At 40.1% G+C, this 12,535-nt stretch overlaps 1 protein-coding gene across 1 annotated transcript in view; it reads left to right on the top strand.

Moving 5' to 3' along the window:
• The window catches only part of emsy (EMSY transcriptional repressor, BRCA2 interacting), a 104,028-nt gene that overhangs the window by 57,991 nt on the left and 33,502 nt on the right, over positions 1-12,535 (top strand). The window contains exons 13-16 of the mRNA XM_073044286.1: positions 750-923; positions 1,697-1,910; positions 3,809-3,859; positions 11,775-11,936. Coding sequence (XP_072900387.1) covers positions 750-923; positions 1,697-1,910; positions 3,809-3,859; positions 11,775-11,936 — 601 coding nt within the window. The remainder of the gene's footprint in view (positions 1-749; positions 924-1,696; positions 1,911-3,808; positions 3,860-11,774; positions 11,937-12,535) is intronic.

Here is a 12,535-nt window from a genome sequence, read left to right as displayed (position 1 = left end):
TTCAATGTCCATTTAGAATCAGATGGCAGAGGGGAAGAAGCTGTACCTGAATCGCTGAGTGTGTACCTCCTTCCTGACAGTAACAATGAGAAGAGGGAATGTTCTGGGTGATAGGGGTCCTTAATGATGGACGCTGCCTTTCTGAGACATCACTCCTTGAAGTTGTCTTGGATACTACAGAGCTGACTGATTTTACAACCTTCTGAAGCTTCTTTGGATCCTGTGCAGCAGCACCTCCCCTTCCCCCACTGCTTACCAGACAGTGATGCAGCCTGTCAAAATGCTCTTATGTTCATTGTCCATTCATAATTCTAATAGTGGAGGGGTAGAAGCTAATTGTAAAATGCTGAGTGTGTGTCTTCAGGCTCCTGTACCTTCCTTCTGGTAGTAATAATAAGAGAGCATGTCTTGAGTGACGACGGTCCTTAATGATGGATGATGCCTTTTTGAGGCTTCATTTTGAAGATGTCCTTAATGCTGAGGAAGCTAGTGCCCGTGACGGAGCTGGCTGAGTTTGCAACCCTCTGCAGCCTTTTATGATCCTGTGCAGTGGCCCCCTCCATACTGGACGGTGATGCAGCTAGTTAGAATGCTTTCTAAGGTACATCTGTAGAAATTTGCTGGAGTCTTTTAGTGATATATCAAATCTCAAACTCCTAGTGGTGTTAAGTTTAACTGTGTACTTCAGTTTTCAAAGCATTTACTTTTCTTTTTCTATTATTTTGCTCTCCACCTTTTGTTTCCGGCAGGGTGAGAAGACCATTCAGGCAGTACCTGCAGGGACAAAGCCAGCAATTATCACAGCAACAAGGCCCATCACTAAAATGATTGTGGCTCAGCCAAAAGGGGTGGGTTCGTCAGTGCAGCCCACTACAAAAATCATCCCCACTAAGATTCTCTATGGACAGCAAGGGAAAACGCAGGTGAGTGAGTTCTTAGGCTACAGAAGCAAAACACAAAAATTACCTGCTGATGAAAAGTGCCTTCAGAAATATTCAATATTTTCATTTAGATTTTAGATATATATTTTTGTGCTCTGTTTCAGGCAATAATTATTTTACATCACTTAATTGTCATAAAAAATGAGTGGGCAATTCTTCTCAGGTTGACCATGTAACTATGTCTGGACAAAAGGCTGGTTGCAGGCACCTATTGGGAGAGAAAGCATCTCCCTCAGCTATGTATGCTGAGGCCAGCAGGCTAAAGGGCATGCAAGCAAATTTAACCCCAATTGGACTACTGTAAAACGTTGCTTTACGGTCTTCGCTTTACTTTTGGTAAATGGTTTGTATATTAGATGGGCTCTTTTTCTTTTTTTGTTAGATTATCCACATAACGTTAAGCACCATCCCTTTGATCACTCCTGACATCTTGTGACTTATTTTTATTTAGAGATACAGCACGGAAACATGCGCTTTTGGCCCAATGAACCGTGCCACCCAGTTGCACCCATGTGACCAATTAACCTACTAACCTGTACGTTTTTGAAATGTGGGAGGAAACCAGCACAGTCACGGGAAGATGTACTAACTCCTTCCAGACATCAGTGGAATTGAACCTGGATTGCTGGCACGTTAATAGTGTTACACTAACGGCTGCATTACCATAAAAACCAATAACTTCCTATATCAGTGATAAGTTCCCAAATGCTGCTGCGTCTGTTGTAACAAAAACTGTTTCTCTGTATACCTTGCAGGTTCTAATTAAGCCAAAGCCTGTGGCTTTCCAGGCCACAATGGTAAGTGAGCAGACCCGCCAACTAGTGAGTGAAACTTTACAGCAGGTCTCAAGAGTGACGGAGGGGGGCAATGTGCCTGGTCAAGAAAGCAGCCTGAAAGAAGAAGCACAATCCTTTGCAGAGGGCAGCAGTGGGAATCTTACCTCCAGTGACTCTGTACAAAGCTCACAAGGTACAAACTCACTACTCTAAAAATGGGAATTGGTTAGGTATGTGCATGTATTTAATAAGTATTACAAGGATGGCAGGTCAAGCGTTCAGAAGAAGCAAGGCTGAAGTGTGAATAACGAGTTTAATAGCTGAATGCAGTTATTTTAAATATATAATTCAGGTGGTTGCAAAACTTCCCTTGTCTATGTGTCTCCATTCCATCTTCCATGTCCCACTGCCTATATTTAACATTGGAAATCGCAAGGATGCCACATAGACCATTGCTATGATATATGAGGGTGAGTAATGAGTTTCCTGTTGACCTATGGTAGGAATTGTATTTTGGTTTAAAATGCACCCTTGATTGGAGTATAGTACCTGACTGTTGCCTGCCCTTTTCGTGGCATGGAAAGCAGCAGTGGTGGTGGGGTGTGTGGAGACTTCCAAGAAAACAGTGGTAAAATACATGGGCAACACAAAAAAATTGCTGGAGGATCTCAGCAGGTCAGGCTGCATCCATGCAGGGAAATGAACTATTGACATTTCAAAGTTCAAAAAAGTTCAAAGTAAGTTTATTATCAAAGTACATATATGTCACTATAGACAACCCTGAGATTTGTTTTCTCATTGGCACACTCAATAAATCATGATGAACGGTCTCAGCCAAAAACATCAACTGTTCATTTCCCTTCATGAGTGCTACCTGACCAGCTGAGTTCCTCCACCATTTTGTGTGTGTGTATGTGTGTGTGTGTTGCTTAAGATTTTCAGCATCTGCAGAATCTCTTGTGGCTCAGTAAAAGTCTTAGTCTATTGAAGAAATTTCAGCAGTTCATTTCTCATTACTGGATGAGTTTTTTTAGTTTGCACACTTTGACTTGGAATAAAGTTTTCTAATCTTTCTCCTCTCTGACTTCTTCAATCAAGAAGTAGCATGCAACCATTTCTCCGCATGCCTACATATCGCACTTTCCACATCTCCCCATATTTCTCTCAAGTGGTGTGAGTTGAGTATTTGGAATTGGTTTTTTTGGGAGGGAATAAAAACTATATTTGTTTTCATTTATGTTGTTATAACAACAGACCATGTTTGTTTAAATAAGTGCAACTGAAAGCCTAATTGGATTTTAGTCACATTTGCAGAATTTAATTTATCAGGGCATTTTAATTTAGATGGGATAGAATGCACAACAGGTTGTGAACAATAGAATTTCAAAAGTACTGAATCTGTAGATTTTTAGGAAATTGTTTAAACACTTTATTTTAATTGCAGCTTAAAATTTTAAACTTTAATTTCATTTTACATTAGGTAACTATTAGGCATTGTTTAATGAATCCATCATCTCTAGTAATGCTTAATGTCATTGGTTCCTAGTGTTTGTATATTGACGTTCTCTTTTCTAGTTTTTTTTAGCTTTGTTTTGAGAATATTTCACTAAGTGTTTTGTTTTGGGATTGAAGAAATGACATTTTGTTTCAATTTAGAAAGGTTCTATCATTACATTTTTGGAGTTCCATAATAGTCTCCCTCATTAAAGGCTCCCAAGGTATTAGGCAATTAGAAATGTTACTTCAAACCTCCTGGTAGTTGATAGCAGAAGAGAATGGCAAAATTTGCCCTCTAATTTCAGAATGTTGCAAGACAATGGTTTAAAATTTTAATGTGTTCTTGTAGAAAAGTTAACATGAATCTAGCTTCAATTTTGGCTCCGCTGACTCTGGAGTCTGCAGCACGCTTCTGTTTAATGATATTGAATGGTATTCAATACTGATAAATGGGGAATTTAAGAGCCCCCTTTGAAGAAAAGGGAGATAGAGTGCCTCAAAAAATGCGGAATTTGCTTTGTTGAGGCAGTTTTGAATGCAAAACTTTGTCTTCCTTAACCCCTGCTTGTTGTTTTGTCTTAATTGTCGCACTAGGCAAAAGCCGATCGTACATCGAGGTACAGAAAACCCGAAATAATTATTTGAGTAAGTCCAGATATTGTGCCGTCCCTTTTATTCTTTTTAAATCTGCCCACCCCTTGTAAGTCTACATGGGATGTGATTCACAACATGTAATATGGTTGTCTTCCTGTTTTTGTTTTTATCCTTTTTGTTTATACAGTATAATTCATTTCAGCTCATACAGAATAGATTCTTTTTATTCAAGTCATTAGACTTTCACTGAATGTTTTTGTACATTGCCTTGTTTTTCATGTTTTTGTTCCATACTCCCTTTTCCAACTAAGTTATTCTGTTTAAACTGACACTCTTAACTTTCCAGTCATGCTGGAGATGATACGATTTTGTACATGTACACTTGTTGAATCTGTAAGACTATTCCAATAGGATGGGTTATGATGGGAATAGAAATCAGCACATCTTTCAAGGTGAACAGAAAAGTAATTCTTTTGCATACTTCATCTACTTGATGCGGACAGTCAGTTTTAATCTGATTCTTCAGATGTGAAGTTTCAAGTTCAAGTTTAATTGCTATTTACCCATATATGAATACCCATGAATACAGCTTAAACAAAGCAGTATTCCTCTGGGGCCAAGGTGTAAAACACACTGCACAAGGCACATATAGCACACATAATTAAGATAGCAGTAAACATACAGTCACAAAGAAAAAATAATAATATAGCCCAAGTCTCTGATTGTCATGCTCTGTAGATTGATGATGCATGGGATGTTGTCAGCAGTCTGATCATCACACGCTAGTGCAGCCACAGATTAACACAATCCAGCTTGTCTTCCACCAAATAAACATTGGAGAGCAGCATTGATGAGAGGGGCCAGCCTCCAACCCACCATGGACACCTTCCACGTCACACTACGGGTTGCAACAGGTGACCCCGTGTCTTGAGGGTCCAGTCCATGCAACAGCTGAGGCCACACAGCCCCCCTGTCATAGGTCTCGCCAGTTTTCCAAGTTTCATTTCCAGTACACATGTCAAGGGGAACAAAATGATTGTTACTCTGGATCCAATGCACCATAAAAAAACACAATAAATATAAATGCATAAGATAGATACATAAGCCAGTTTCTTCTGCATAGATTGATTGTATGTCCATAAAGTGACGCTAGGTAAAGGAGTGTCTGTACATAAGGTGACTGACAGGAAAGGATGAAGTGGTGGTGGAGGGTGTGAATGGGTGGGTTAGTTGATGGATCAACCTTGCTGCTTGGGGAAAGTAATTGTTTTTAAGTCTGGTAGTTCTGTTATATAACCTGGTTATATGTTATTTGACTGTGCAGAATGTCATCTTCAAATAGTGTGTTTTGTATATTTAAAGGATTGGTCACATTGAGTTACCTGTGTTACGAACCCCGTAACTGGGTTACTTACCAGCAAAGATAGAGACGTCCGTTGGAGTCTGGTGATACTATTTTTAACAGTATTTATTAGTAAAAATACACAAAAATAATATCAATGCAAATATACAGATAATATACGTCATCAATACTAAACCTAAAAGTGCGGGTATAATAATAATCAATAAGAAATAAGCTCTATCGTTGTCTAGGGGATAATGAATTGTCCGATGGAAATCTAAAGTTCATTTCAGTTCGTACAGGCTGCCGTCGTTTGTTTGTCGCTGTGTTGCAATTGTTGGAGAGAGAGAGATAGGAGAATGGGAACAGTTACCGCTAAGTGTTTTGCCAACCTTCCTTTATGATTTCGATCCGTCGGTGTCTCGTTGTGGCCGTTCAAGTGTGACCTCTCCTTTAGCTAAACCGTTCTTCCGTGATGAGCCCGCCACCCAGGCAAGGGAGGACACACACGAGCTCTCACCAGCTTCGCTATAAAACACTGTCACTGGATTTCTAGCGTTTCTCCTGGTGTGTCTAAGGGGTTCCCCAGACCCGACTTTTATCCTCACTCACGGGGTCTCAGATGTCAATCAGGTTGGGATGATGCAATCCCTCAACCAGACCACTCTGGTTGTCCCCTGAGGGGTTTCAATGAATAGTACAGTACTCAATACACAATTCCTTCTCCAAGAGACAATAGCAGTAATCAGTGGTTCCGTTCCGCTTATGTCAGGAGACATTCCACCTGGTTGTGTATTCTGCGTCTCTCTCTCTCTCTCATTTCCTGACATGCTGTGTATCTCCCTCATTTCCTGGGTCTCAGACCCGAAATAATAGCGATCTTGCGATTCTCAAAAGGGGGGGGGGGCAACTTTGCACCCTTCGGCCCCTCAGAGTTGCTCCACATTCGTAACACCTGCAAGATGTCTTCAATCTTTGATAAACACTAAAGACCATGGAGGCCACATCTTGATCTAGAGCCGGAGTTTCCAATTGTTTTTTCATGCCATGGAGCTTTAACATTAACTGAGAGGTCTGTGAACCCCAGGTTGGGAACTCCTGTTCTAGAGTGTAATAATGTGAGATTACTGAGGCAGGCTGTCTAACACCTCTTGGAGTGAAACCAATGTGTGCCCTTGGACTGTGTTTCACATAATTCTCAGTGTTCGCTGGTAACAATATGGATATTATTATCATGCCCACCTACATGTAAGTTACTAGGTTTTTATATACTCCAACTTATTTAGTTGGAATTGACGGATAGTGGGTGCTTGATAACTCAGTCTTTTTAATGCTTTGGTTCTGTTCCAGCCCCAATTTACCTCCAGAACCAAGTCTGAATAGATTTAATTGCAGGATATACTGCTGCAACAGAAACCAAGCTCCAAAGCAAAGCTGAATGTTTCCTATTTATCTTCAACTGTAATTGTAAACGATATGAAAGATAGAACAATACAGCCCATGATGGGCCAACCCTTCAACCTAAGATCAATCTAATTCTTCCCTCCCACATAGCTCTCCACTTTTTCTCTCATTCATGTAGGGATCTAAGAGTCTTTTCAATGTTCCTAATGTACCTGTCTCTACCACCACGTCTGGTAACAATCTGTATAATATTACACTCTCTTTATAATAAAAAAAACCCTCTGACATTGACCCCCCCACCCCGCCATACTATCCTGCAAACATCTTATAATTTTGACCTGTGGTAAAAAATCTCTGGCTTCCTTGGGGAGAAGATCTCTTGCTATTTATGCCGCTTATCATCACATACTCATCTATCAAATTACCTCTCATCCTTCTAATCTCTCCAAAGAGAGAAGCTCTAGCTCGTTCAATGTATCCTCATAAGACATGCTGCCTAATCCAGACAGCATTCTGGTAAAACACAGCACTCTCTAAAGCTTCCACAACCTAAATATCTGAATGAAAGGCAGGTTTGAGAGATGCAGGGTAGTGGTGAGGTTGTATGGTGGATATTTGAAATTTGGGATTGTGTTTTGGTGGGTGGCTACAACAACTAGTCAGGGTTGCTGCAAAGTGAAAAACAGTAGTTTCTTTATTTTGTTGTAATGCCCTGGTAAAGATTTTACTGCTAATGTTGTAGGGTATTTCATGTAATTGTCTTCTGTAGAAGCAGTGTGTTCTGTTGGTAGTGTTTGGGTTACTGTTAAAGATGAAGGATGCTTAGGAATGTTGTGTCATCCAATCAGGAAGGTGGAACTGGGAGAAGGTTCTAGAGAATGCTGGGGGAGAGATTTTTATGACGGATACTGAGTGGGTCGAGGTCTTTTTCAATGGGAGATAGAGAGAGAAGAAGCTCGAGAGAACCGGCTGTAGGACTTGATCCGGTGGGAATGTCTCCAAGAGCGGGATTTCTACCGGGGATCGGTGAATAGGAGTTGGCGCCATGAGTACATTGGACACAATGGCTTTTGGAAGATTTAAGCTTTAACCTATGCACATTTGACTGTTTAATTATGATTGTCCCTTTTGTTTTTTTTTCCTTTAGTAACTCTTCGGTTAAGTTAACATTTATAAATGTACTTTCTTTATAACTGAACGCTGTATATGCTCTGTTATTTCTTGCCGATGGGTGATTGCGTGGGAGTAGTAAATTACACTGTATTCACACAGACTGGGGTTTAGGTGGGCAAGACATCCCAACCTCATGGGTTTGGCGGGAATAAAGTCATTGACCCTAGGCATGCAGAGTCTGAGAAAGGTGATTTTCTCATCACTGAGTGTGGTGGCTGTTAGTAGGGGGCTAACGAGCAGCATCTCTGGAGATGCTCGGTATAAAAGGGTTCCATTGCAATGGATTTCTCATTGAAAATACCTTCAGTCATCATTCTCCCAACCTTGTCAGAATTTGTATTAACCTTTCATGTGGAATGTGGGCAGCATTTTTAATGCCCATACAAGGTTTATGGGTTCAGCCCCTGTCAGTGTGAGCTGAGCATATAATCAATGTGGATGGGCCAATCCAGTATTGAGAGTGATGTGATGTTTCAGGTATAAGTAAATGATTCCATTATACTTTGCAAAGGAACAATGTGTCTTCCTCAACCAGCATCCCTAAAGCCCATTACCTAATCGTTGTGCGAGCAATTACCAATCGGGGTTCAATTCTCACCACTATCTGTAAAGAGTTTGTAAATCCTCCCTGTGACCGTATGGGTCTCACCAGGTTTTTGTTTTCCTCCTACATTCAAAAGGCGTACAGTTAGGGTTAATGAGTTGTGAGCACGTTATGTTGGCGGCAGAGGTGCAACCTGCCCAGTGCAATCTTCACTGATTTGATTTGGTGCAAATGATGCATTTCACTGTATGTTTTGATGTACATGTGACAAATAAAACTATCTTTATTTGCTGTTTTTGTCCCCTTGCTGTGTAAGTATTGGTCACTGTTTACATGTACAAATACAAATGCCTTTCAGGTCCTTTCTGCAGTAAAACCTGGATTAATTGTACCAGACAGTTAATCTGTGTTAAAATAAATGCTGCATATTTGAGCAGGAAACAAAATTAAGCCTATTTTGGAAACAATAGAAAATGGTGGATACTGGAACAAAGTGCTTTGATAGTTCCCTAAATTGTAGCTTTAATGTTGATATATTAACTATCTTATAACCATTCTAGTTAGCCTCTTTCCCCACCCCCCACCCAACCCTCCTCTATCCATTGCTCTAGTCACTGCATTGTAAACACTAAACAATTTTTTATAATACTGGTTAAATTGTAAATAAATGCTGGTATTTATGCACATTTTATTCCATAATCTGTACTTTAAACTCTATCTTTATATTTATATAATTGTTTATTCTTTGAGTGAGAATGCTTTATTGTTGCATGTCGTGTCAATATACCTCAGCAAATTCCTAATACAATTACAGTACTGTGCAAAATTCTTAGGCACATGTATATTGTTTGGGTGCCTTGGACTTTTACAGAGTACTGTATTGTCAACGTGGAGTGGAGAGTAAATTTGTAAATCTGATGGGAGCTAAGGATATTGGGAATGACGAGGGTGCAGCACTGCAGGAGGGGTGTGGGTAGGTGGCAGAGAAGGAGTGCTAGTGGTGGGGGGGTGTTGGCATGGGTGCCAAGCCATCCAGCTCTAAGACACCAGGCAAGGTAATTTGATTTCAAGCAATTGGTTTATTGATTATTACAGAATATCTCTCTAGTGCTTCCCGCTCCCTCCGCACTCCCCTTCCCCATCTGTGATTCCCCTCTCCCTGCTGCTTCCCACACTAATACACAATAGAGACCCATAACAGAATCAGGTTTATCATCACTCACATCTGTCATGATTCTTTTTTCGGCAGGAGTACAGTGCAATACATAAAATTACTAAAGTACTGTGTAAAAGTCTTGGGTACACCTGCTATATATATATACACACAAATGCCTAAGACTTCTGCTCAGAATAAAGTTGATCCTTGAACCTTATAGGAGAGCATAGAAACTACGTTAACCTTTTTAGATGTCAAAGAGTAATCTGAAACCAGGTAAACACAAGGGGGTGAAAATACTTAATCATTTATGGTTAACATACAACATTATATCAGGGGGTATCAAATCTGTTTCAAAATTTAGTTTCATTGAAGTTGATATTTGGAAGCAGGAATAAGGTGCGGCTGTACCTAGTGTACGGAAAGGACAATTTTTATCCTCATCTATCACCATGAGACCAGAATGCAAGGTAGTTCAGTTATGGGGGAACTCAGCAGGTCAGGCAGCATCTATGGAAAGGAATAAATACTCGATGTTTCGGGCCGAGACCCTTCATCAGGAGTTCCTCCAGCATTTTGCATATGCTGCTCTAGATTTCTGGCATCTGCCGAATCTCTTGTGTTTAGTTCAATTGCGGAAAGCCTTTGAAAGACTCCATGTGGACTTCTGCATCACTTTAGCAATTTGCACGAGTAAAGATGCGTTGCTCTGGAATCAGATATAATATGTATTCATCAATATATTGCACCAGCATTCAAAGGATATTTAGGGGCACATTCCACAAATTTGCCATTTGTAGTCTTCAAGTTGAAAGATAGAATCAATCTATCTGGTGTGTTTAAAGTGCTATAATTGCTTGAAATATTAAGGAGCTTTTTTTGGCAGGAAAATGTATTTGTGATCTTTAAACTGGAGTGGGGCCCTTTGGGAGTAAAATGAGGGACCATTTTTTAATTGTGTTAAGTGGAGTCAGGCTGAATGGTGGATGCACAGAAGGGATGAGTTGGCATCCTCCAGTTTCTGTGTAATGATTCATTATTGTCCCATTTTGCTTTGTGGGATGTTGACATTTATTGGCAAGATTAATCCCTGAACTGACTGTCTTACTGGAACTTTTTTGGAGTGGTGGAGGAGGGAAAACTGTTAGATGACAATTATGTTGGTTGGTCTGGAGACTTAGAATGGTATATTTTCTTTTGTGAAAGTTATACTGTAAAATTAGCAATTGGTAATTTTGATGTTTCACCTGTCTTGTTTGATGCAGTTGGTGTAGATTAAAATGTTGTCCTTGAGCCAATACACGAACCACTGGAGGACCTCAGTGGGTCAGGCAGCATCTATAGAGGGAAATGTCCATTTAAATCAACAGTCATCATTGAATTTTGATCTCCCTCTATAGATGATGCCTGACCTACTGAGTTCCTCCAGTGTTTTGTGAGTTGCTGGAGATTTCCAGCATCTTCAGTCTCTTGTATACTCTTCTTAGAATCTGCTTTTTACTGCATGTTACCTCAATCAGAATTAGGTTTAATATCACTGACATATGCCCTGAAATTTGTGGTTTTGTGCCAATAGTACAGCGCAATACATAAAAAATATAAATTACAATAGAAAATATATATTTAAATTAAATAAGTAGTGCAAAAAACAGTGAGGTAGTGTTCATGGGTTGGTTCATTGTCCGTTCAGAAATCTAATGGTGGAGGGGAAGAAGCTGTTCCTAAAATGTTGAGTGTGTGTCTTCAAGCTTCTCCATGATGGTAGTTCTTTGGGTGATAGGGGGGTTCTTAATGATGGATACTACCATTGAGATTACTGCAGTTCCACCTTGTCTCTCTGGATCAATTTATTGGACAGCTCTGTGCAAGTCTAGCAACTTTGCTAAGTTACTACAACACCGTAGGCAAATACAGAGATTTTTAATTCACTTAAGAGTGTTGATTCATGGAAAGAGTATTGCTAACAAAAGTGCTAGGTGCCTCAAACAATCTCTTGTTGCACTAAAATGGTGAGCGATTTGGGCAATGTTTAATCATCCCGTTGGGTCAGCATCCACTCACTGACACTTTCCATCCTGTATCAACGGAGGGGAATTATGAATTCACTACAGCTGTAGAGTGCTGAACATACCTCATGAGATCAGTTAACTAACCATAGCTTGCAATCTTCTGGTCTATATGAGCGAAGTGTGCACCTGTTATCAAGTGGGCTTTAAAAGTTTGAAATGAGGGAGAAAACATTTGACGATCAGCAGTAGAATTAATCACATGGATTGTTGATTGCCTCGCAAAGCAAAAATTTAAATTGAGTTTCTGCCACTTTAATAAACTTTGAGTTTCTTTACAGACTCTCAGCAAGTGGTTCATGTCATTTCATCAAGAAATCAGGACTGGACAGAACATGAAGTTGCCATGGACACCAGCCCCACCATCATTTACCAGGATGTCTCTGGGGAATCGCAGTCAGCCACTTCCACAATTAAAGCACTGCTAGAGCTCCAACAGACAGGTTTGCACCTTGATATTAAGTATTTTTACTGTTGTTTCTATTGATCTGTAAAGCTGAAGGAATTGGCACAATGATTGAAGACTGCTGGCAGGTTTACAGAGACCTGACTCTCCCTGCAACAGTCCAGGTTTTAGCTTCTGCACCTGGAGAATGAAGTACATAGCATCATTCTATCACTGTGACAAACTACTTCAGACTTCCTACTGTTGATCTTGGACTGCTGCAGTAGTTATCCTGTCCAGCTTGACTCTATATTACTCAACAATCCATAGTTCCCAGGTCTCCATTATCACCACTCTCCATTATTGAAACTTCCCATTTGTTTTTGTCATCTAATTTTAAAATCATGGGTTGTATCTTAAAGTGCTGTGCTGGTCCATACTTCTCTGATCATGAGGGACTTAGCAGTTGAACTTATATTTATCTTTTCACCCCTATTTGACACTTGACAAAAAAATCTAAATCTGTGGATTGGAGTATCTTGTTACTTCCGTCCTTTGCCCATTCCTGTGTAAATTCACAACTAAAATTGCAGGTTGAGCAATATTTTCTTGGTATTCTTCCAGTTCCATTCTGAAGGTGTAGCATGCTGTACCTTG

The sequence above is a fragment of the Hemitrygon akajei genome, chromosome 4 (assembly GCF_048418815.1).
Source record: "Hemitrygon akajei chromosome 4, sHemAka1.3, whole genome shotgun sequence".
NCBI classification, from domain to species: Eukaryota; Metazoa; Chordata; class Chondrichthyes; order Myliobatiformes; family Dasyatidae; genus Hemitrygon; species Hemitrygon akajei.
This window is presented reverse-complemented; position numbering and strand designations above follow the sequence as displayed.